General features: G+C 38.5%; 2 protein-coding genes across 4 annotated transcripts in view; one reads left to right on the top strand and one right to left on the bottom strand.

Annotated features, from left to right (window-relative positions):
• The window catches only part of AGTR1 (angiotensin II receptor type 1), a 52,851-nt gene extending 31,466 nt beyond the window's left edge, over positions 1–21,385 (top strand). For all 3 annotated transcript variants that reach the window (XR_014077962.1, XR_014077961.1, XM_081573948.1), the window contains one exon: positions 19,397–21,385. Coding sequence is in view for 1 of the 3 variants with exons in the window: in XM_081573948.1 (XP_081430074.1) it covers positions 19,443–20,522 (1,080 nt within the window). In the remaining 2 variants the exon portion in view is untranslated. The remainder of the gene's footprint in view (positions 1–19,396) is intronic.
• The window catches only part of LOC145539796 (uncharacterized), a 634,383-nt gene that overhangs the window by 425,624 nt on the left and 182,982 nt on the right, over positions 1–25,777 (bottom strand). The gene's annotated exons all lie outside the window — the stretch shown is intronic.

Genomic DNA, 25,777 nt, shown 5'->3' with positions numbered 1-25,777 from the left:
TATGGTGACACCTTTCTTCGTCACTTGAAGACAGTCATCTTCTCATTGTGTTCACATGGCTTCTCCTCTGGGCAAGCACATTCCTGCCTGGTGTGTCTCCCCCTTACAAGGACACTAATCATACTGGATTAGGGCTCCAACCTCATGACCTCCTTTAACCTTATTACCTCTTCAAAGGCCCTATCTCCAAATATAGTCGCATTGGAGATTCAGACTTCAACCTATGAATTTGGTGTGAGCATGTGCTCAGTTGCTCAGTTGTGTCTGACTCTTGGTGACCCCATGGACTGTAGCCCACCAGGCTCCTCTGTCCATGGGATTCTCCAGGCAAGAATACTAGAGTGGGTTGCCATTTCCTCCTCCAGGAGATCTTCCCAACCCAGGGACTAAACCCTGTGTCTCTTGTGTCTGCTGTACTGGCAGGCAGATTCTTTACCACCGAGCCACCTGGGAAGTCCCATGAATTTGTTGCGGGGCGGGGAGAGACACAATTCCATTCATAACAGGACTCTTACAGAGATGTAAGCAAGTAGCACAATACTTGGAATACAGTAAGCATTAAATATCATAAACATTACTATTGTTAATATTAAGTCACTATTATTATAAGTCGTCTACATGAATCAGATACCAGCAGAAACAGAGAAGAGTATAAAATGGTTATACATTGAATAAGTTTATCTGAACACTTGTGCGTCACTTTGTGCTGAAGTTACACAGTTGAAAGTTTTAAACAGATATTTTCCCCACTGACACAGATAATTATCTCAAAGATGTGCTGGCTTCCTTTATGCAAAGATCAAAGGGCAGTAGATCCAGCATCTCTAGCATCTAATGAGTGGTAAATGATCCAGAAATAAACGTTTAAGTGCTTTGGGAAATTTCTGTGTATAAATAAATTCTATGTAAATATTTCTCCAAGAGGAGGCTTGAGAGTGATAATTCACATTCACCCTCTTAATTTGATTTATAGGCTTCACTAGTCTTACAAGAGACAAGAACAAAAATAAATTAGGAAAGAAAGGAAATAAATAGTTTCAAACAGTCATGGTCTTCAGTTGGAACCAAATAACTGTGGAGATTTTGAAACTGTGAAGGAACATAGGCCTTCTTCTGCCAAAAATATTTGTTTATAAAAACTAGAGGGTGTTAGATATTTCTACCACACTGGCTTATCATATGAAATTTCTGCTGGCTCAAGTGAAACCATGCTGCCCCATATCCTACTGTGGGGTTTCCTCCCTAACCACAAGTGCTTTCCAATTGGAGGCTTGTAGCTTCGAGAAACAGAACAGAGTCAGCTTAGCTAGCTAGAAGAACAAGAGGAGAGGTTTTATATCTTATGAAAAAAGGGAAGCACTAACAGGGTTGTTGTTACAGCAAGTTCAGGAAGAATGGAGTTGATGTTGAAAGTTGCTGAGCTGAACAGTTTTATTGTTGGTAATAAAAGCAGAAATTGCTTGCTGAAGGTGAAGGCAAGAAAAGATAGGAATTGCTATGGCAAAGTTAAAAACAAGATGGTGGTCTCGGTGTGGCATAGAATGTTTGAGAACATTCACCTTATCCTTAAAGAGGTGCTGCTGGATGAGTTATGTGTAACCTCACTGCATAGCTTTTGTGTGCAAAAATGCTATTATTCCCCTTTACAAACCAAGGGATGCATTTATTCTACGTTTATAGGAGAAACAAACAATCCAAGGCAAAGAAGTACATTATCTTATGCAACTCTTGGAAAGAGTTCATTTTTTCCTCCTGCTCAGACTGCACACAAATACTGGGAATATATTTTAATTTCAAATCTGATGTATGACATCTGGTAACTCATTTATTGCTAATGAAGTTTTCACAGGAAGCAGCAGTCACTGGTATCTCATCGTATTTTTCAGTTGGCAAAGTGTTGTTTACCTTTTATTGGCCCGGCATCCATGCCTCTTATCACAGGCTGATTAATGAGAAAACACAAGTAGCCCCACATAGAAATGAATGGAGAGGTAAATAATGGGAGATAGGATCTAAACTTTTCTATTAAAATCAGTGGTACAGTATCATTGTAATTTATATTTTAAAATTATATAAGTATTCACCTATGGCTGACTTGTGATGATGTTTGGCTGAAACCAACACAATACTGTAAAGCAATTATCCTTCAATTAAAAATAAATAAATTTAATTAAAATTAAAATAATTATATAGGTATTCAAGAGAATGATGAGAGCTGAAATAACTGTTCAAGAAGCTTATCAGCAGTGCCTTTTTAGACCCTCTCTCTGAGTCTTTCCACCTCTTTCTGGTCCTTTGAAGTGACGTTACTCAGTCGTGTCCAACTCTTTGCAACCCCATGGACTGTAGCTTACCAGGCTCCTTCATCCATGGGATTCTCCAGGTAAGGGTACTGGAGCGGGTTGCCATTTCCTTCTCCAATGCATGCACTGGTCCTTTAGCTTCTTCTATTTTCAGAATCACACGTAGTTTTCTAATCCTTCTTACCATATTTGCTTGCAGGGGAAAAATTAGTCACTTACACCACAGTGTGATTTTAATAATGCTAATGAAAGTCTTAAAGCTACAGGATCTCATAGCATCCCCACATACATGACCTCATTTGATTCTCACAACAGTATTGTGAGCCAGAATGGACAGGTATTTTTTGCTTCATTATCATTATTGTTATTTATCATTTATTATAATATTATTATCATTTATTATTATCATTATCATCATGAACTTCATTATCGTCATTTTCCAGATGAGTAAGATAAGTCACAGGTTAAGTACAAACCTAAAAGCTCCATAGCTCAAGAGAGGGAAATCGTGTGCTTGATTCTGACCTTTTGATTCCCAGCCCCACAATCCTCTACTACCTTAACTCTGACTCTCACCTGAGTCAGTGTGTCTCCTCCCCCAGGTAGATCTTGGTTCTAATGAGAGCACACAAATGGGTATCACCCAATCCAGTTAAAGAAATTCCTAGGAGTAGGTGCAAGAGTTATTTGACTAGATGACCTCCTGTTGGGCTGCACTTAAGCTACGCTAGTCCTAAATGTTTAAAAGAAATACACAGCTTAATGAGTAATTCTTAAGCTGTATTTAGGAAGTTGTTCTATTTTTTCAGGTTTTAACACCTTGAAAGGGTCAAACAAAAATATTTTAGCTGATGGTACTTTCGTTATGCATTGGATTTGATTTTGCCTATGAATCACGAAGGGTTTCCCAGGTGGCTCAGTGGTAAAGAATCTACTGCCTATGCAGGAGATGCAGGAGACACGGGTTCAATCCCTGGGTCAGGAAGATCCCCTGGAGAAGGAAATGGAAACCCAATCCAGTATTCTTGCCTGGAAAATTCCATGGAGAAAGGAGCGTGGAGTGCTACGGATTACAGACTCATAGAGTGGCAAAGAGTCAGGCACAACTTAGTGAGACCAGACAACAGCAGTGAATCATGAAAGGCACAGAGCCTGTCAGCAAAGGTTGCAAATGAAGATGCCAATATGGCAGAGTTTTGGGGTTTTTTTTCGTAAATTAATTTATTTATCTTAATTGGAGGCTAATTACTTTAAAATATTGTAGTGGTTATTGCCATACATTCACATGAATCAGTCATGGGTGTACATCGTGAACTCCCCTCCCACCTCCCTCCCCATCCCATCCCTCAGGATTGTCCCAGTGCAGCAGCCCTGAGCACCCTGTCTCATGCATTGAACCTGGACTGGTGATCTGCTTCATATATGGTAATACACATGTTTCAATGCTATTCTTTCAAATAATCCCACCCTCGCCTTCTCCCACAGAGTCCAAAAGTCTGTTCTTTACATCTGTGTCTCTTTTGCTGTCTCACATATAGGGTCATCATTACCATCTTTCTAAATTCCATATATATGTGTTATTATACTGTATTGGTGTTTTTCTTTCTAACTTACTTCACTCTGTATAATAGGCTCTAGTTTCATCCACCTCATTAGAACTGATTCAAATGCATTCTTTTTAATAGCTGAGTAATATTCCATTGTGTATATGTACCACAGCTTTCTTATCCATTCATCTGCTGATGGACATCTAGGTTGCTACCATGTCCTAGCTATTGTAAACAGTGCTGTGATGAACACTGGGGTACATGTGTTTCTTTCAATTCTGGCTTCGGTGTCTATGCCCAGCAGTGCAATTGTTGGGATGTATGGCAGTTCTATTTCCAGTTTTCTGAGGGTTTTTAGAAAACTGGAAAAGGTCAGTTTTCATTCCAATCCCAAAGAAAGGCAATGCAAAAGAATGCTCAAACTACTACACAATTGCACTCATCTCACACATTAGTAAAGTAATGCTCAAAATTCTGCAAGCCAGGCTTCAGCAATACATGAACTGTGAACTTTCAGATGTTCAAGCTGGTTTTAGAAAAGGCAGAGGAATCAGAGATCAAATTGCCAATATCCGCTGGATCATCGAAAAAGCAAGAGAGTTCCAGAAAAACATCTATTTCTGCTTTATTGACTATGCCAAAGCTTTTGACTGTGTCAATCACAATAAACTGTGGAAAATTCTGAAAGACATGGGAATACAGACCACCTGACCTGCCTCTTGAGAAACCTGTATGCAGGTCAGGAAGCAACAGTTAGAACTGGACATGGAACAACAAACTGGTTCCAAATAGGAAAAGAAGTACGTCAAGGCTGTATATTGTCACCCTGCTTATTTAACTTATATGCAGAGTACATCATGAGAAACGCTGGACTGGAGGACGCACAAGCTGGAATCAAGATTGCCAGGAGAAATATCAATAACCTCAGATATGCACATGACACCACCCTTATGGCAGAAAGTGAAGAGGAACTAAAAAGCGTCTTGATGAAAATGAAAGAGGAGAGTGAAAAAGTTGGCTTAAAGCTCAACATTCGGAAAACTAAGATCATGGCATCTGGTCCCATCACTTCATGGCAAATAGATGGGGAAACAGTGGAAACAGTGTCAGACTTTATTTTTTTGGGCTCCAAAATCACTGCTGATGGTGATTGCAGCCATGAAATTAAAAGACGCTTACTCCTTGGAAGGAAAGTTATGACCAACCTAGACAGCATATTAAAAAGCAGAGACATTACTTTGCCAACAAAGGTCCGTCTAGTCAAGGCTATGGTTTTTCCAGTAGTCATGTATGGATGTGACAGTTAGACTGTGAAGAAAGCTGAGTGCTGAAGAATTGATGCTTTTGAACTGTGGTGTTGGAGAAGACTCTTGAGAGTCCCTTGGACTGCAAGGAGATCCAACCAGTCCATCCTACAGGAGATCAGTCCTGGGTGTTCACTGGAAGGACTGACGTTGAAGCTGCAACTCCAATACTTTGGCCACCTCATGTGAAGAGTTGAATCATTGGAAAAGACCCTGACGCTGGGAAGGATTGGGGGCAGGAGAAGAAGGGGACAACAGATGAGATGGTTGGATGGCATCACCAACTCGTTGGACATGAGTTTGGGTAAACTCCCGGAGTTGGTGATGGACAGGGAGGCCTGGCATGCCGTGATTCATGGGGTTGCAAAGAATCGGACACGACTGAGCGATTGAACTGAACTGAAGGGTTTTTAAAAGTGTGTGGCAGAATCGCCTGGAAGGCTCATTAAAATAGCTTTTTGGACACCATCCACAGAGTTTCTGATTCAGTAGATCTTTGATGGGGCCTAAGATTTGCATTCTAAAGAAATTCCCAGGTGATGGTGCTGCTGCTGTTCCAGGGACCACATTTTCAGAACCATTGCTAGAAGGGTTAGGTAAGTGACTTATGTGAGAGAAGCTCCTATGCTGTGTTGTCCAGTTCGGTGGCCAGGCCCAAGCGGTCACTGAGACTTGAAGTGTGGCTAGCCACACTTGAACTAGAATGTGCTGGGGGAAAAAAACAAAACAAAACTATACTGGATTTTGAAAACTTGGTGAAAAATAAAGTAAAATATCTCAATAATTTTTAGATTGATTACATGTTGAAATGACAATATTTTGGATACATTGGGTTAAATAAGATTTATTATTTTTAATGTGGCTACTAGAAAAGTTTTAATTGCATATGTAGCTAACGTTTTTCTTTTGAACAGCACTGGCCGAAAGAATCAGAAACTAGAGAATGATGGGGATTAGTGAACCACAGAACATTCAAATCCCAAAAGTTATAAACCCTTTGAGGGGTGCCAAAGAAAATACATCTATTGGTCAGACTGAGCCTGAGGGCCTCACTCTGTACCCAGACATTTGCTGCTACAACATAAATACAGATGCTATGCAATATCATTTTACCTTTCTCTTAGCATTAATCAAGTACCATGTTATAATCATTGAAGTAAAAGCATTAGATTATAATAATGGAAAATATTTCTGTTGAACTTCTGAATGAAAAAATCCATTAATCTTTTGAAGTTATCAGTTTTCATTCATTAAATTCATTTCACTTATCCTTGCATCATAAAAAGGTTATGTTTTCGAAAGAGAAATTAAGGAAACAGGAAAAGAAATTAAGGAAACAATACCATTCACCATGGCAACAAAAATAATAAAATACTTAGGAATATATCTACCTAAAGAAACAAAAGACTTATATACAGAAAACTATAAAACACTGATGAAAGAAATCAAAGAGGACACAAACAGATGGAGAAATATACCGTGTTCATGGATTGGAAGAATTAATATAGTGAAAATGAGTATACTATCCAAAGCAATCTATAGATTCAATGCAATCCCTATCAAGCTACCAACGGTATTTTTCACAGAACTAGAATAAATCATTTCACAATTTGTATGGAAATATAAGAAACCTCGAATAGCCAAAGCAATCTTGAGAAAGAATGGAACTGGAGGAATCAACCTGCCTGACTTCAGGCTCTACTACAAAGCCACAGTCATCAAGACAGTATGGTACTGGCACAAAGATAGAAATATAGATCAATGGAACAAAATAGAAAGCCCAGAGATAAACCCACGCACCTATGGACACCTTATCTTCGACAAAGGAGGCAAGAATATACAATGGAGAAAAGACAATCTCTTTAACAAGTGGTGCTGGGAAAACTGGTCAACCACTTGTAAAAGAATGAAAACTAGAACACTTTCTAACACCATACACAAAAATAAACTCAAAATGGATTAAAGATCTAAATGTAAGACCAGAAACTATAAAACTCCTAGAGGAAAACATAGGCAAAACACTCTCCGACATAAATCACAGCAGGACCCACCATGACCCACCTCCCAGAATATTGGAAATAAAAATAAACAAATGGGACCTAATTAAAATGAAAAGCTTTTGCACAACAAAAGAAACTATAAGCAAGGTGAAAAGACAGCCTTCAGAATGGGAGAAAATAATAGCAAACGAAGCAACAGACAAACAATTAATCTCAAAAATATACAAGCAACTCCTGCAGCTCAATTCCAGAAAAATAAACAACCCAATCAAAAAATGGGCCAAAGAACTAAACAGACATTTCTCCAAAGAAGACATACTGATGGCTAACAAACACATGAAAAGATGCTCAACATCACTCATTATTAGAAAAATGCAAATTAAAACCACAATGAGGTACCATTTCACGCCAGTCAGAATGGCTGCTATCCAAAAGTCTACAAGCAATAAATGCTGGAGGGTGTGGAGAAAAGGGAACCCTCTTACACTGTTGGTGGGAATGCAAACTAGTACAGCCACTATGGAGAACAGTGTGGAGATTCCTTAAAAAACTGGGAATAGAACTACCATACGACCCAGCAATCCCACTGCTGGGCATACACACCGAAGAAACCAGAATTGAAAGAGACGCGTGTACCCCAATGTTCATCGCAGCACTGTTTACAATAGCCAGGACATGGAAGCAACCTAGATGTCCAACAGCAGACGAATGGATAAGGAAGCTGTGGTACATATACACAATGGAATATTACTCAGCCATTAAAAAGAATACATTTGAATCAGTTCTATTGAGATGGATGAAACTGGAGCCCGTTATACAGAGTGAAGTAAGCCAGAAAGAAAAACACCAATACAGTATACTAACGCATATATATGGAATTTGAAAGATGGTAATGATAACCCTATATGCAAGACAGAATAAGAGACACAGATGCATAAACAGTCTTATGGACTCTGAGGGAGAAGGTGAGGGTGGGACGTTCTGAGAGAATAGCATTGAAACATATATATTATCATATGTGAAACAGAACACCATTCCAGGTTCGATGCATGAGATAAATGCTCAGGGCTGGGGCAATGGGATGACCCAGAGGGATGGGATGGGGAGGGAGGTGGGAGGGGGGTTCAGGATGAGGAACACGTGTAAACCCATGGCTGATTCATGTCAATGTATGGCAAAAACCACTACAATATTGTAAAGTAATTAGCCCCCAACTAAAATAAATAAATTTATTAAAAAAATAAAAATAATAAAAAAAGAAAACAATGAAAAAAATAAAATAAAATAAATAAAAAGGTTATGTTTTCAAACTACCTTCATATCTTCCAAAGACCTAACTTTTTAACTTTAACAACCTATGAAACAGAAGTGAGAACTGGTGTTGGTATTCTTATACAAAATATTTTGTATTATTTAAGAGATAATAAAGTAAGAAATGAAATTACTTGTGTAGTGGTTCACATGGTAAAGAATCTGCCTGCAGTGCAAGAGCCATGGGTTCAATGCCTAGGTCGAGGAAATCCACTAGAGAAGGGAATGGCTACACACTCCAGTATTCTTGTCTAAAAAATCCCATGGACAGTGGATCCTGGTGGGCTACAGTCCATGGAGTTGCAGAGTCAGACACAACTGAGTGGCTCATGATTAGAACACTGATTTTAGGGACAAAACAAGCCCTTGAAATACACTCTAGTCCAGTCCTTTCTCTTCCAAACCACTCTGCTGTCTTTCCATCTCTACAACATTTTAATGTAAAAAATAAATTAAAAGTAGCAAACTGAACTGTGTTTGAAAAAAACAAACTGTGATAAAATCAAAATCTAATGAACATTACCCTTGTTGTTTAGTCATTCAGTCGTGTCTGAATCTGCGACCCCATAGATTGCAGCATGTCAGGCTTCCCTGTCCTTCACCATCTCCCAGAGTTTGCTCAAACTTATGTCCGTTGAGTTGGTGATGCCATCCAACCATCTCATCTTCTGTCATCCCTTTCTCTTCCTGCCTTCAATCTTTCCCAGCATCAGGGTCTTTTCTAATGAGTCAGCTCTTCGCATCAGGTGGCCAAAGTATTGGAGAGCTTCAGCTTCAGCATCAGTTCTTCCAATAAATATTCAGAAGCATTGCAGACAGATTCTTTACCATCCAAGCCACCAGGGAAGGCCCAAACTACTGTAAGCATTTGCTAAACTTTAAAAAGTTGTATTTTCTTCACAAAGAATTTGAGAGTAGATTCGTTTCAAATAAGGTATTTTAATAATAAAACATTGTGCCACTTTTTTCATATGGATGTTATCTTGACTCCCTAACAGCAAAGTATGCTTTTAATTTTGTCTTGCAACTATTAACCAATCTGTCTTTACTCTCACAACTGGAACTGCCAGTGAATAAGACAGGGATGCATGAGAGGTTCACAATCTTTGACCATAAGTGGAGTAAAAATAGCTAGTCTAGATCATGTTGTTGTTGTTCAGTCGCTAAGTCGTGTCTGACTCTTTGAGACCCCATGGACTGGAATATGCCAGGCCTCCCTGTCCCTCACCATCTCCCAGAGTTTGCCCAAGTTTATGTCCCTTGAATCAGTGATGCTTTCCAACCATCCCACCCTCTGTCTAGATCATGTCCAAACCTATAATCTTGATTTCATCAACCTAGAGTCAAAACCAGATGTCCAGATGTTCTGCTGAGGAAACATTTCTTTGGGTAGATAATTAATCTAAAAAAAATGGGTAGAAAAACCCACTATCATTATAACATAATGAACTTATGTTATTTAGTCACTCTGTCATGTCCAACTCTTTGCAACCCCAAGACTGCAACACGTCAGGCTTCCTTGTCCTTCACTATCTCCTGGAGTTTGCTCAAACTCATGTCCATTGAGTCAGTGATGCCATCCAATCATCTCATCCTCTGTCACCCCCTTCTCCTCCTGTCCTCAATCTTTCCCAGCATCAGGGTCTTTTCCAGTGAGTCAGCTTAACTCTACTTAGTGATCTTAAGTAGGGCTTATTTATCTTCAGTAAAAGGTAAAATTCTTTTCATTTCATTTTTAATTAAAAAAAAGAGTTCTTAGATTTAGTTATATAATGTTATTAAATTGTTGTGACACTAATAATACCTATATCAACAGATAAATATTTGGCTGGTTTTATGATTTATCACATAATTTCTACTCATCAAGCCATTATTGCCTTTGTCTTCAAAACTGCATACCTATTCAGAAGAAAGATTATGAAATTTCAATGTTTCAGGAGGTTTTTTGAAGCATGACAATAGAAAGGTCTGGAGAAGCTAAGTGACTCATTCAAGGTCACCTAGCTAATGATCTGAAAAGCCAAAATTAGAACCCAGGCCTCCTCACACATTGTGCAGGACCAATTTGTAGACTATCATTCAAAGAATATTCCTGCTGCAATCAGGACATTGGGTACTTTGGGGAAACATGTACAATATACTGAATATTTAATCCTCCTAGCTTCATTAAAGGAGAAGGCAATGGCAACCCACTCCAGTACTCTTACCTGGAAAATCCCATGATGGAGGAGCCTGGTGGGCTGCAGTCCATGGGGTTGCTAAGAGTCAGACACGACTGAGCAACTTCACTTTCACTTTTCACTTTCATGCATTGGAGAAGAAAATGGCAACCCACTCTAGTATTCTTGCCTGGAGAATCCCAGGGACAGGGGAGCCTGGTGGGCTGCCGTATATGGGGTTGCACAGAATCAGACACGACTGAAGCAACTTAACAGCAGCAGCAACTTCATTAAAATTTATGGCTATGTGATTTGTATAACATTAAAAACTTTAATCTGCAATGAATTGTCATGTGGCCAATAATCTCTAGCATAAAACTCATAATATGTGGAAATTCTATAATATTATCATCATTTCTTAGGGGTATAAATTAATTAGTGCATCCTTTCCTTCCCAATAAATTTCCTCATACCCCTTAATGTGGAATTTGAAATGAAGTAAACAGTTTCTGCCCCTGATTTAAAGTCTCAAAGATGCAAATGTGGAATGGCTTCACATATGAAATCTGGGGTTTTGCTCACAAAGTTGGATAAAGCAGCTGTTGTTTACTGAGATGCCCACCTAGGAACTGCCTCTTTCATCTGTTGAAAAAGAGGCTTGTAAACAGTGTCCAAAAGCCATAGCATTAAAGTGATGTTGCCTCCATCTTGATGGCTGAGATACTGATCTCTGAAATGTGATTATGATTCCCTGGGGGAAATTCTGTGAGTCCATAACTTTGAGGAATTTGGGAGTATTAAAGTACAGGGGTTCATTTATGTACAAGATTTCTTCCAAATTAGATGTTATTTTCCTTTTCTCCTAGTCTCTGGAGTACTACTCTTTCTGTACTCACTAGAAAACCTTCCATGACCTTCTATATTTAACATAAGAAGAGTATTTTTCATTAACACCAACATGTTAAAGGAAGATTATTAAGTACCTGATTAGACTTAATCACATATCTTTCATCCCTATATTTTCTTTTTGAAATTAAAAATAAAAACTCATACAACTGAAATACCCAAGAGTTTAGGACAGACAAGAGTGGGAGGAAATACCATAGGGATGAAGAGAGTTGTTTGCAGAGCTTCGGATATTCATCACAACCAACTTGTTTAAGCTCCTGATAAACGGGAGCTTCTCAAGTAGAGAGAAATTTAATTGTAGACTAGTGTTACATTATTAGATATTAAAGTATTGAATAATTTCCAAGAAGCAAAAATTTAGTATTAACATTATACTTTCCTTGAAATTTATACCCTAACTTGGAAAGAACTTCTGAATTTCCTTTCATAAAACTGAGTTCTTTAGCTTCTTGGACAATTTTGGACAAAGCAAAGGGTAGGACTGGTTGAGGATGACAGAACATTTAACTACTGTCACCAGAGTTGGTTACACTTGGTATGAACAGAAATAAGAAAGTAGTTTGCACTGCTTTCATTTCTTCTGAGGGCAGGCTATGGTGGATGATATTGATTTAGTAAGAGGGTCAGAAACCACTACTTAACCACTTAGACATACCACATTTGTATTCATTAAGCTTGAGAAGATTGAATCTTAAGTATTTAATTAATATGGCATTAATACTTTTACTACATATTTTTGTATTAAGAGAGATTCAGCTGGGAATGGCAGAGGCAAACGAAATCATCTCCAAGGAAAGTAACAGAGAAGGAATCAGGCTGGGATTATCAACCAAAAGCATGGCATTCTCCTGTGTATCTGACTTGAGAGTAGGTCACGTGCCTTACAATATAGACTTTCTGCCACGCTTTCTTCTACATGGCTGCGAGGATTCTCAGCATAAATGAGAGTGTCATCCAGAAAGACCTGGATGCTTCATCAAAGGGCACTATGGAGAGGGTGGAGCAAGAAGAAGGACAAGACTATAGTCTAAAGCTTATTGGATCCAAGCAACTTAACTATTATCCCCAAATAATGTGTAGAGCAACTTCCAGTCAAGATGAGGACAACGGATTAAGCAATCATGGATATTAACCTTTTTTCTCTACATTAAAGATCACGTTAGGGCACCGAATAAGAATTAAGACCACGTGGGCCAGGGACAAACCAACACCAGATACACAATTGAGATAAAGTTCTAATGACTTTACCAGAACGGAAGTAAAGACCATTAGACTCATGTATTGAAGGCAACTGAAACTGGGTTTCCTGGTTAAAGCCAGGAACTGGAAAACTACTGCCCATTGTGATCTAAGACTAAAATAACTTTTGTAGACCAGTAAAAATGTGAGAATGGGTAGAAGGCCTAATGGCTTCCCTGGTAGCTGAGTTGGTAAAGAATCTGTGTGCAATGCAGGAAACCCCAGGTTCCTGGGTCAGAAAGACCTGCTGGAGAAGAGATAGGCTACCCACTCCAGTATTTTGGGGTGACTCAGATGGTGAAGAAGAGACCTGGATTCCATCTCTGGGTTGGGAAGATCCACTGGAGGAAGGAATGGCCGCCCACTCCAGTATTCTTGCTTGGAGAATCCCCACGGATCCTGATGGGCTGCAGTCCGTGGGACCGCAAAGAGTCGGACACGACACGACTGAGTGACTAAGCACAGCACAGCACAGAGGGCCTAATATGCAGTATCTGCAAAGTAAGGGGTAGAAAACTAGGCTGAGAACTGGCTCTAAGAACTTTTCCAGATCAACTGAGTGTTGTATGTCCAAGCAGAAATTTCACCCACCACCACCATCCAGACACTCAGACCTTCTAAAGAAGCTCATTTTCACTAGAGATGGACTCACAGTCAAAGACTATAAAACCTAAAATGAAGGCAAACGCCAAGAAAGAATGTCTGTAGATGAAACAAATAGAATTTACATCTGAAGAACTACAAACAGTAAAGCAATTGAATAGGGGCTCTTAACATACAGATGTTCAAAATGTCTAAGGAGATAGGATAGAAATAGATCCCATAAAATAAGAACAGGAGGTTAAGATATAAGAACAAGTGGATTTGAAAAAGAAACAAGCAGAAACTCTAAAAATTTTAGTGCCAGCTTCTATGATTCAATGAATTCACAAACAGATACTGACTTAAGTTCCCTGTAGTATGCCTCACTCATTACTGGTGGAAAAACACACAGGAGCAAAATCAGTTGCTTTCTAATGTCTGAATTATAAAATAGGATCAATAAAGAGAATGCCTTTTGAACAGGATGCTTTATTTAGCTCTCCATCACGGCAAGAAACTTACAAACACTGACCTACTCTTTCTGATATTTAAGAAAGATACTTTGATAGATTATCCTAAAATGTAACTACTTGGTCTCTTAGTTCTCTCTTTATTATCATAGGAAACTTCAGGGTGTTTTTTTTTTCTTCAGATGGCAAACTCATTAAAAAAGGAGCTTCAAATGGACAATTTAATTAGATTGGTTTGGGCTTGAATAAAAGCCTAAGGAGGTATTAACATTCTAATCAATTTTTATAAATGAGGATGGACCTAGAGACTGTCATACAGAGTGAAGTAAGTCAGAAAGAGAAAAGTGAATATCATATATTAACTCATATATGTGGAATCTACAAAAATTGTATCATGTTCTTATTTGCAAAGCAGAAGTGGAGACACAGACATAAGGAACAGATGTATGGATATCTAAGGAACAGATGTATGGATACCAAAGGGGAAGGGTGGGGTGGGAAGAATTGGGAGACTGGCATTGACATTTATATACTATTGATACTATGTAGAAAATAGATAACTCATGAGAACCTACTCTACAGGGAACTCGACTCAGTGCTCTGTGGCGACCTAAATGGGAAGAAAATCCATAAAAGAGAGGATACATGTGTATGTAAAGCTGATTCACTTTGCTATACAATAGAAACTAACAAAACATTGTGAAGGAACTATACTCCAATAAAAATTAAGAAAATACAAAGCTGTTTTTGAAAAGTCAAAAAAAATATTCTAATTGAAAGTCTTGGGGAAATATTCTTAGAATTAAAAAAAAAAAGATAAAAAGAAAATCTATCTTAGGTTTGTTTTTAAGAACCAGGGAAGCTGTCAAGGACTGCAAGGTAATTCCTACTGAACAACCAGTAGATAAATGTGGTGTGGCCACGTGAGCCAACCTTGTGTTTGCAGCAGACTGAGAGTTCCCACCTGACTCATGGAAAATGTATTCAGCTGCTTAAGATTATTTTTTACTCATACTTTGAAAGAACAACAGCTTGGTGTTTTTAGCCTTTTAATGGCAAGAAAAAGAGCTTACCAGTGATAAACTTTTTTTTTTTTTATCTCTCATGCTTTTTTGACTCATGGCTGAACCAGCCCTTGCTTTGCATTCAAAATAATAATAGTAAAGATCCACATAAAACACACTTATTAAATACTGCTTGAGAGATAGACCCAGTACTTTTAATTTATCTCATTTAATTACAACAACAATTTAGTGCAATAAGAGGCATTGTTCCCATTTCTTATAGATGAGGAAACTGAGACTTACATTCAGAGAAATGGGATGACTTACTCAGAGCTACACATATCTGTAAGTGGTAAAGGAAGATTCATTTACAAGCATTTTGACTCGGAATTCCATCTTCTTTCTCCCAAGAGGAAATGATGTTGTGGAGTTCATGTAAACCACAGAGCCTGAGTAAAAGCCAAAGCAAGACCCAGAAATAGAGAGAGGTGGCCCCTTCTATGTTTTCACTCAGTATCCCATCCTCCTGTAACCCTACTGAGAGAAGCAGCAGAATGAAACAAAAAAATAGCTGCTTTCTGGGACTCAAAAGTTTGGAGACCACATCTCTTCCTCCTTCAGCTGCTCACCAAAACAGCATCCTTTCAAGCTTCAAAGAGAAGCAGCCTAGTCTTTTCCATTTATTTATTATCAATCGAAGGCAACTCCAATCATAGGAGTTCCATTTTTCTCTCTTTCTCAGAACCAGCTTTCTCTAGGGAAGCCTACGAGTGGCAACAGTGCCGACTAAGAGAACAATATGTTTTACACACCCCTACGGCCTGTGTCACCCTTCCATCCAGTAGACGTTCATACACCATCCATGCCCAGAAGGTTTTGCAGTATCTATACATTTACAGGAGCAGTTTCCCATAGATGAAGCTGCAGGCATTCGTAAGGAAGGAGAAGTTCCAAGCGATGACAACATCTCTGGTCTACCTTAGCTGACCAGATGCTTGCCTTTAAGTGCTAACCACTCTGATTTCCATACATCCTCCAAAGCCTACGTGCCATCTCTGGGAAGCATCCCTGATCATTCTCGGGAATCCTCACCACTAGGCAGGGTCTGTAATAAATACAGAACATTTCACATGCCTATGATATGGTATAGGAATTCAACACATTAGAGACAACTCTGGCTTTAAGACTCCTAATCCCCCAGCTGACTCAAATTATCAGGAGGAGCAGAAGGACTGTGATTTTATTCACTTTGCATTCCTTACCCCAACACAGAATAGGTGTTGAGTGAATATGGGATGAATGGATATCTGCCTGATGAATGCACTGTTTGCATTTCTGCTTGTTCCTGATGTTTTCATCACCTGAAGTTCCTCTCTGTCTCTTCTTACTAGGTAGGAAGTCTTGGTCATTCTTACATAAACATTTATATAAAATGTTCTTCCAATTAGTATATTCAGTGCTATGCTCAGAGTTTCTCAAGTAATATGTTCATTAAAACAATAGATACCTTACTCATATTTCCAGGGATGTTGCCCTAGTTGTTCAGAGCAACCTTTTATATTAGTCAATATGTATTGATGGAAACTTATGAGAAGGCTGACCTCACAATGTGAAGGAATTGGACTACAAATCCATGTTTATAAATTGGTCCTTTCAAATACAAAATTTTCCACAGGAATTCTTTTATAAATGATGGTTACAGTTCAGGCCTACTCAATAAAATTCTACCCCCTCTAGACAAAAATTAATGGAACCAACCAGAGTTGTGTGCCCTCAAAGTAAGATGAAGAGAAGAAAGAGAACTTCCTCCTTGCTCTTGGACACTCAACTCAGGGCACCCAAATTTATTCCTTCCTTTTAGTGCCCTTATGCCCAAATTGAAACAAATATTTAACTCTCCGTATTTTCAGTTACAGAGTTATGGAGTTCAACCCAGGACACTTTTAATCTTTGAGATTCTATAACCTTGGCATTTTCCATTTTTCCTAGGCAAAATCCAACTTATCTCAACTAGATATTAGAAGAAGAACAAATAATTAATCCACATTAAGGTATAAATGACTACTAGCCATTTATGAAACATTTACTTTTTAATAGAGAATATTTGTTTACCTAAATGAATATATACTTCTAAACTGGCATAATTTTAGTAACTATGACTTTTTTAAAAACTGAAAAATCAGGAAAGTGTAGAGAAATCCTTCTGGGTGAAAAAGAAATAGCTTAAACCTCCCTGATAACCTAGCCCTAGTTTCTATTAAATTATTCCTTATTTTCATCTTCTTTTGTCTTGTAAACTACAGATTTCTAAAAGTGCCAAGGGTTTATTTTATCAATTTAAATTGGGTTGGGTTTAGGTTTTAGCTTATTATCAAAGGTGAGGCTCAGGTTGACACTGAGCATTTTCAATCAGATTCTTTGGGAGCAGTATGTAAATTGATTTCATTAGCCCCCTAGAAATTAGTCTCAATACTCTCCACTTACAGCTTTAAGTTATATAATATTCACCCATTCATGTGTCCCCTTGTTTTCTTATTCATCAGACATTTATCATCTGCCTTCTGGAAGGTATGAGGGTTTACACTAGTGAACAAGATGATTCCAAACAGGCCTTATCCTCAAATCGCTGACAAATTGGTGGAGAAGACAGATAAGTCAACATGCCATTATAATATATATAGGTCAAAACCTACATCCAAAGGGCACAAAAAAATGGAACAGCCAATTGCCCAGGCAAGTTAGGAAGGCCCCAAAGAGCATGTGACATTTGCTTGTTGGTGGATGCTGAGACCCCCGTGAGTGAAAAGATAAGAAAGGGATTTAGTTCATACAGTTCTGACTACAAAAGGAGAAGATAAAGAGAGCGTAGAGCCAAAAACCTCAGGTAGGGAAAATAACTGCCCCCCTTGAGGGAGTCAAAGAGACCACTTAAGAACCTCTTTTTCCCAGTGTTATATTTTATAATCTGGCTAATTGAGACTCATCCTTCTCATAGCACCACTTCGCTGCTACCTTAGATGCACCTGTTCAGCCAGCTCTCCCAGACACTACGTGCAGCTCTCCTGGGCAAACTAGAAGTGTCTTATTCCCGTTCCTCTTCTTACCCCGGACACTTTGCTACAAGGGGAAGCAAATCTAGGGACCCAGGCTCATCTAGAGACCCACTCCTGGTGGAGCAATGGGGTCTTTATCCAACATCCCTCCCCTGCCTGGCCAGCCTTGCCAATGCCTAGGGCTGCCTTTCACCTCAGAGTGTGCCTGTGCCCCATCCTGCCATGTGACCCTCACAGCACCTTCAGCTTCCCCCCAAGGGTTTTTAGATAGACTCTTGTCTAGGGCAGAATATGATGCTTCTCTAAATTGCATCAATGAAAAGCTTGGTTGTTGATTATGTAAAATATTGGAGCAAATATTTGCAGAGGTCTTTATGGAGCTCATTTCAGAGCATCTGATTCTTCCTAAAATCCTAAAGAACTGCTGCTGCTGCCTTGAACCCCAACAAAACACATTTTATTGGTAATCCTGGCCTAATCTATTCATTTTACATCCTTATTAAACAAATGGTTAATTGAGATTAATCTCCAGAAATGGCTTGTGGGCACAAAAGTTAGGAGATCCAAGCCCTTTTGCTACACTGAGTTGGAAGTTAAAGAACAAGTGGTGACTGCATGTAATGACCTGGAAAACCATACAAAGAATGCTGTTCCCCAAAGCCTTCAGCCTTCCCTTTTATCCCCTCTTCAATCAATTCCTCAGTAACCTAGAGGCAGCAATTCCAATCACTTAAGAAAGGATGCTAATAATTTTTATACCTAAGATTGTGAGATGAAAGAAATGGTTCAAAGAATAAGGTAGAGATATGTCACATTTCTCGGAGAAGGCAATGGCACCCCACTCCAGTACTCTTGCCTGGAAAATCCCATGGACGGAGGAGCCTGGTAGGCTACAGTCCACGGGGTCGCTACGAGTCGGACACGACTGAGCGACTTCACTTTCACTTTTCCCTTTCATGCACTGGAGAAGGAAATGGCAACCCACTCCAGTATTCTTGCCTGGAGAATCCCAGGGATGGCAGAGCCTGGTAGGCTGCCGTCTATGGGGTTGCACAGAGTCGGACACGACTGAAGCGACTTAGCAGCAGCAGTGGCAGCAGCATGTCACATTTCTGAGGTTTAAGACAATTAGCCTTGCTTACCTAAGGAAAAGCTCAAGTCTGAATAACTAATTTAATTCAGTAGTATTTTCTGAGATTTATATTATGTTTTTTAATCTAGGATTTACTCTTAGAAAAAAAGGCAAAGGACCTATGTGAGTATTCACCTAGGACCCCACTTCCACTATCTGGGGGATATTTATCATTCCCTAGAAAAGCAATGTGTTCTGAAATTTAATTTAAATGTGCAATCTTAGATTTTTATCTGCTCACAGATTTTTCTCCAGAAAATATGATCTGATTTTTTTTCCTAAAACTAAAGTTGAGGTACTGTATTTATGAATAAGAAATAAAACTATTTGTTTACAACTGGAAATTTCATTTTTTTCACCTTTTTCATTTTTATTTTTTCTAGGTGCATTTGGCATAGTGTCTGAGACTGACTAACCCAAGAGATCAAAATGATCCTCAACTCTTCCACCGAAGATGGTATTAAGAGAATCCAAGATGACTGTCCCAAAGCTGGAAGGCACAATTACATATTTATCATGATCCCTACTTTATACAGTATTATCTTTGTGGTGGGGATATTTGGAAACAGCTTGGTGGTGATTGTCATTTACTTTTACATGAAACTGAAGACTGTGGCCAGTGTTTTTCTTTTGAATTTAGCTCTGGCTGACTTATGCTTTTTACTGACTTTGCCACTGTGGGCTGTCTACACTGCTATGGAATACCGCTGGCCCTTCGGCAATTACCTATGTAAGATCGCTTCAGCCAGTGTCAGTTTCAACCTCTACGCCAGTGTGTTTCTACTCACATGTCTAAGCATTGACCGCTACCTGGCTATCGTTCACCCAATGAAGTCCCGCCTCCGGCGCACAATGCTTGTGGCCAAAGTCACCTGCATCATTATTTGGCTGCTGGCAGGCTTGGCCAGTTTGCCAACTATAATCCACCGCAATGTATTTTTCATCGAGAATACCAATATCACAGTTTGCGCTTTCCATTACGAATCCCAAAATTCTACCCTCCCGGTAGGGCTGGGCCTCACCAAGAATATACTGGGATTCTTGTTTCCTTTTCTGATCATTCTTACAAGCTACACTCTTATTTGGAAGACCCTCAAGAAGGCTTACGAAATTCAGAAGAACAAACCAAGAAAAGATGATATTTTCAAGATAATTTTGGCAATCGTGCTTTTCTTTTTCTTTTCCTGGGTTCCCCACCAGATATTCACTTTTATGGATGTGTTAATTCAGTTGGGCCTCATCCATGACTGTAAAATTGAAGATATTGTTGACACTGCCATGCCCATCACTATTTGCTTGGCTTATTTTAACAATTGCCTGAATCCTCTCTTTTATGGCTTTCTAGGGAAAAAATTTAAAAAATATTTTCTACAGCTTCTGAAATACATTCCGCCAAAGGCCAAATCCCACTCAAACCTGTCAACAAAAATGAGCACACTCTCCTACCGCCCCTCAGAAAATGGAAACTCCTCTACCAAGAAGCCTGCCCCGTGCATTGAGGTTGAGTGACACACTTGAAACCTGTCTGTGAAGTCATCTTAAAGAAGGAGCAAGAGAAACATTCTTGTACAACACCTCACTACCAAGTGAGCATGGGCTACATTTCAGAATTTGAGGAGAAAATAGATTATGTGGGCTGAACTGACTTGTCTACAGTTCTGAACAAAAGCTCTTTCCCTTTGCAACTCAACAAGGCAAAGCCACATTCTGCCGTGTTTTGCATTAGATAGATGATGCCCACTCAAAGAACTGATGTCAGAAACTGGATGAAAGTGTTGATTTGGAAAATTTTACTGGGAGAAATGTCCTCTCCCTAGTCTGCTCTTGTTCTGTTATTTTTGATTCCCACATGAAAGTACTTAGAATATGTTAAACCTCAAGAGGAGCAACAGGAGAGAAGAGCTTAAGACTGCCATGCCCAATTTCCAAAGGGCAGCAAAGCTTTCGTGCCTATTTAGCTATTAGCAACTGCGGCCCATTTGTACCTGCTACTGCACATTTCATACAAAGACTTGCTAAGCGTAGTAGTCAGGTTTCAGAAGCTTTTATGAAATCCAATCCGTGTCTTATAGATTCACACTGCCAAAATATGCCAGCTGAGTGGCTTATTTGTATAATGATGTTACTGTAGTCATGTATAAAAATTAAATCACTTGTAAAGGTGTTATTCCAGTCCCAGGTAGTAGTATTAGTTTTATTTCAGATCTGAGAAGTATATATATTTTGTGGTGAAAAGATTATATATCATAAAATACACCTTACTGTTTTAAAAAGTATATATTCAACCTGTGCATGTATCTCTCTAAACTGCCGTTATCTTATTAAAATTTGGCAAAGTTATATTCACATTAAAATAATGTTATTGCAATGTATTTAATCTTCATTACTTAAAATAGACGTTGGTTTATTTTTAAAACAAGACAACTGTGGATAAGTACAAATGTATTTCCATTTAAATCTTGAGACAACTGATAGTTGAATACTGTTGGTTTTAGATTTAATATCCTGCTATTGAAAATACAAAGAACACACTTTCTTCCACTGCACAACGTGGAATAAATATACCATTTTGAATTTTCCAAAGTTTGTCATACAACAAAGAAAAAACTCGTTTCTTATAACACTAAAATAATACATTATTTTACACAAAATTTTAATAGGGTTTTTCTATTCACATACATGATAATTGTAAGAAATATAGACTATATAAGAAAGCAGTAAAAAAAAAAAGTCGTATTTAGTTCTCCTGCTCAAAAATTACCATTTTAACATTTGGGTACCTTGTTCTACTTTTCTTGTATTCATTAGACACACATACATGTTTAAATCATGATACTGAAATCATAATGTATTTTGTATGCAAATTTTCCATTTAATGACATAGCATAGTAGTTTGCTACACCATTAAATTTTTTTTCTAAAACAATTTAATACTTGTTTTAGAAAAACAGTTATTGAGTCTTTATTGTAGGGGACTTCCCTGGTGGTCCAGTGACTAAGACTCCATGCTTCCAATGTAGGGGACCCAGGTTTGACCCCTGGTCAGGGAACTAGATCCCACAAGCTGTAACTAAACATCCTGTGTGCCACAACTAAGACTGGGTACTGCCAAACAAATAAATGTAAAAATAAATAAGTAACTGTATAACATTACAAAATACAGACACATCTGTTTGCTAGTATTCAAATTTTTGAGCATTTAATTTTTTCTGATTTTTCAGTATCATAAATTATATTGTACATAAACATTCAAGTACATGAATCTGATAAATCCTTTCTGATACAGTCCTGGAAGTGGTATAAACGATTATACAGATATGAACATTTTTAATATTCTTAACATACCTTTTGCCAAATATTTTCCAGAAAATGTAACTGTTTTCAATGCTACCATATCTCACCATAGCCTCAGCAGCAAGGAATGTTTAATAGATTTCAGCAGAAAAGGAAAATTTACTGGAAGGATTCAAGTGCCATGTGCAAAAGCAGGGATGCAACTGCATTGAAGAAAGTGCTGTAATGTTTCTCCTGCCTTTGGCAGATGCCTCATCCTAGAGTCCATTGCTGCCCTGGAGAATCCACACAGAGCAGGTAGAGGTACTCATCTGACTCCATCAACAGCGGCCAAAGACTAGTGTGATATATAAAGGAGCTGATGGGAGGTGTGATGGGGGGAGCATTTAGAGAGGCCTTGGGGGTTGGGCAGAATTCATGAAGCATCATATGATGTTCACATTCCCAAGGATACAGTTATTTAGTGAATAAATGTGGTTACATGTGCCTCGTTTTCCTTTTATATGATCTTTTTAATTTCACTGATATATAATGCCAGCCGCTAACTCCAAAGATCCTTTACTATTTTCACAAAGAATCACTTCTAAAAAATAAATTCTAGCTGGTCTCAAATTATAGCATAAACTTACCCTATTTGAGATCCCTCCACATCCACTGTGTAACAGCTCATTTTTTATTCAATAGTCATTTAAGCCAAATGATTACCAGTACTTCAAACTTGCTAGAACATTTTATAAGTCATAGCTGATAAGATTTCTGATATATATTAATAATTGTACTCAGATACCCTCTATCTCATGTATTGATTAACTGGTGTAAATAAGTTTCAGGCCTTGTATTCATTTTTATTTCATCAAATTATACAGTGATTTTCCCCACCCCATTTTGTGAAACAGATATTGATAACTTCATGATTAATCTTGCTTTTTCAGTGAGACCAACTTAATATTGAAATTGAAACTACTTACCTAAATCTTAAGATGGTATGCCATGGTTTATTATTTATTAACATATTTAGAGGTTAGGTGGATTCATTATTTCTTGGAATATTTTGTAAATTAATAAGAAAGGAATATTCACCATGAGGATCTAGGTGCTCAGTGGAACTCAATATATATGTGCAATATATGTATTTGTATACTCCTATTTACATTTCAATCCTAGCTTCCCCTATGATAAATTCATTTCTTCAGCCAATAATTGATTAGTTCATGGATTCAATAAATTGTGTATGGTTACATATTCTATGCTAGGGACTAGAGTTATGTGACATACAGCTTAAAATGCACAGTAAACATTTCAACTAGCTGTTATGCGGGGTATGAAAGGAAGCCAAGTGAGAAGTAGCTTGACTGCCAATCCATGGAAAGGCTCCAAAGAAGGGAAAATAGATTCAGACAGGTCACAAAATTTGAAGTGAAATGAGTGAAGAAATGGAGTCCCAGGGGATTTTGAACACTGGTATAAAGGATGATTTCCCTGAGAGCAGTGAAGAAAATAAATCATGAGCAGATGAGATATGAAAAATTGAGAAGTGGTGGAGGCCTGGGTGCAGCCACAAACTGCCTCAAAAGTCAAAGTGCAAACCTCCAGGAGAGCTGCATACAGAAGTCACTAGAGCCATCCACTGGATCCAGACCAACCAGAGGAAGAAAGAATCTATCAGGAAGGGAAGCAAGTAATAAACAGCAGATAATGGTATGGGGCTAAATCCAACAAATCTTATATATTGCAGGCTGCATGTGGGGAAAGGAAAAGTCCTCTGAATTATCCACTGTTGGTTTTGGTGAGACTGAAAATGAATGTAAAGGAAAATGGAAGAGGTGGAATATTGCAGCTGATGATCAGAGAGCCAGACTCTCCAAATTTAACAATTTGACTAGATCAGTTAAAATATGACATCTGTAACTACAGCCACTCTTGTTGATGGATTTGTGTAGAGGACACTGTGGAACTATCTGTACAATGTCCCTCTCTCCTTACCATGGGAATTTCCCAACTCACCCAAGAATATGTCCATTTTCCGACCTAACTCTCTCCCCAGGCCATAGTTCATCAGTAAGGCTTGAAGTGAACTATTCACAGCCTTTTCCCTAAGGACTTTTTAAACAGACACTGATGAAGAGCTGATCCAACTCCAGTGTTGAAAGTTACTGAGAGAGAAGTTGTGTGATGTAAGCTTGGGATCTAATAGCAACCATGTCGCCACTCTGGATAAATCTAGTCTCTACTGAGAGTGAAGTTAACAGAGCAAGAAAGTTCTAGAGATACCTGAGTCCCTGATTCTATCTGTGCTATATGCCCAGCTCTATCTCCGTCCACCAGAATTCATGTCTCTAATTAGGACAGAATATAATATTCTGGAGCTGAGATCTGCATGTGTTCCTTCCTACTTCACCAATACGAATCTCCTTTCTGTTATGGTCAATACATCACCCACTGACCCCACCCAGCAAGAAGACACCAGTCCAGGCCCCAAATATCTTGATCTCTATCTTTAATAAGTGATCCTGTGGATTGTCCTTTTTTCACAAGTGTCCTTATGAAAGGGTGAGGATCAGGACACCCAGTAGTGTGTTAAAGGGGAAGTGTGTGTTAGAGGGGAAGAGGTATGCTGATAGAGAAGGCCCCAATTTAGCTGGGACTAAGGGTACTACAGTACCTACTAGTGTAAATTATTATACACGGAGATCTTCCCCTGAGGTGTCACACTGATAAAACACTCTTCTCTTGCCCAAGAAATCATGATAAGTATTAAGCGAACCATTAAATATAAGTAAAGAGAGGACATCAGCACCCTGAACCTCCTGCTCAAATATATGGTGTCCATGCTACCTGGACCCTGCCTTCTCTCCATGATCCGGATGTTCTCCAGATCTCACAGACCTTGTGAACACTGCATCCTACCCTGTCCAAACAAAACAGAAAAGGCCTTCATTCAACAAGTCCACCCACCTTACTTGAGAAATAAGATAACTGAATTTTCACAATAAGAAAGAGGCAGAATTAGATTACTATCTTTCCCCCACTACCACACACACACACACAAAACCCTTAGAATGAGAGAATTTAGCTTTATTAATATTTAATTCAAAGTGATTCATATAAAGAAACTTTGCATGATAACTCTCTAAGGGTTTAAACACCCTGAGATTTGCCCTTCAAATGGCATGATAGGAAAATATTTATCTATGTGCCCAAGACTTAAATTTGATAAATAAATGATGTTAATTTTGAAACTATTAAAAGCCAGTTTGCTGTTATGATTGTTTTGCTTCAAATATCAAAATGATGATGAGCCATATATGTCTGTGGGCCCATTTCTTGATTCTTTTCATGTCTTACAAAGCTTTTTTGAAAAACTGAACAATAGAAGAAATAGGAATCCTGGCTGAACACACCAGTTCAGTTCATCCAGTTCAGTCGCTCAGTCTTGTCTGACTCTTTGCGACCCCATGGACTGCAGCAAG

The sequence above is a fragment of the Giraffa tippelskirchi genome, chromosome 2, assembly GCF_054371585.1.
Source record: "Giraffa tippelskirchi isolate mGirTip1 chromosome 2, T2T-mGirTip1v1.2.pri, whole genome shotgun sequence".
Taxonomy (NCBI): Eukaryota; Metazoa; Chordata; class Mammalia; order Artiodactyla; family Giraffidae; genus Giraffa; species Giraffa tippelskirchi.
The sequence above is the reverse complement of the archived record's forward strand: the minus strand, read 5'-3'. Positions and strand labels throughout refer to the sequence as shown.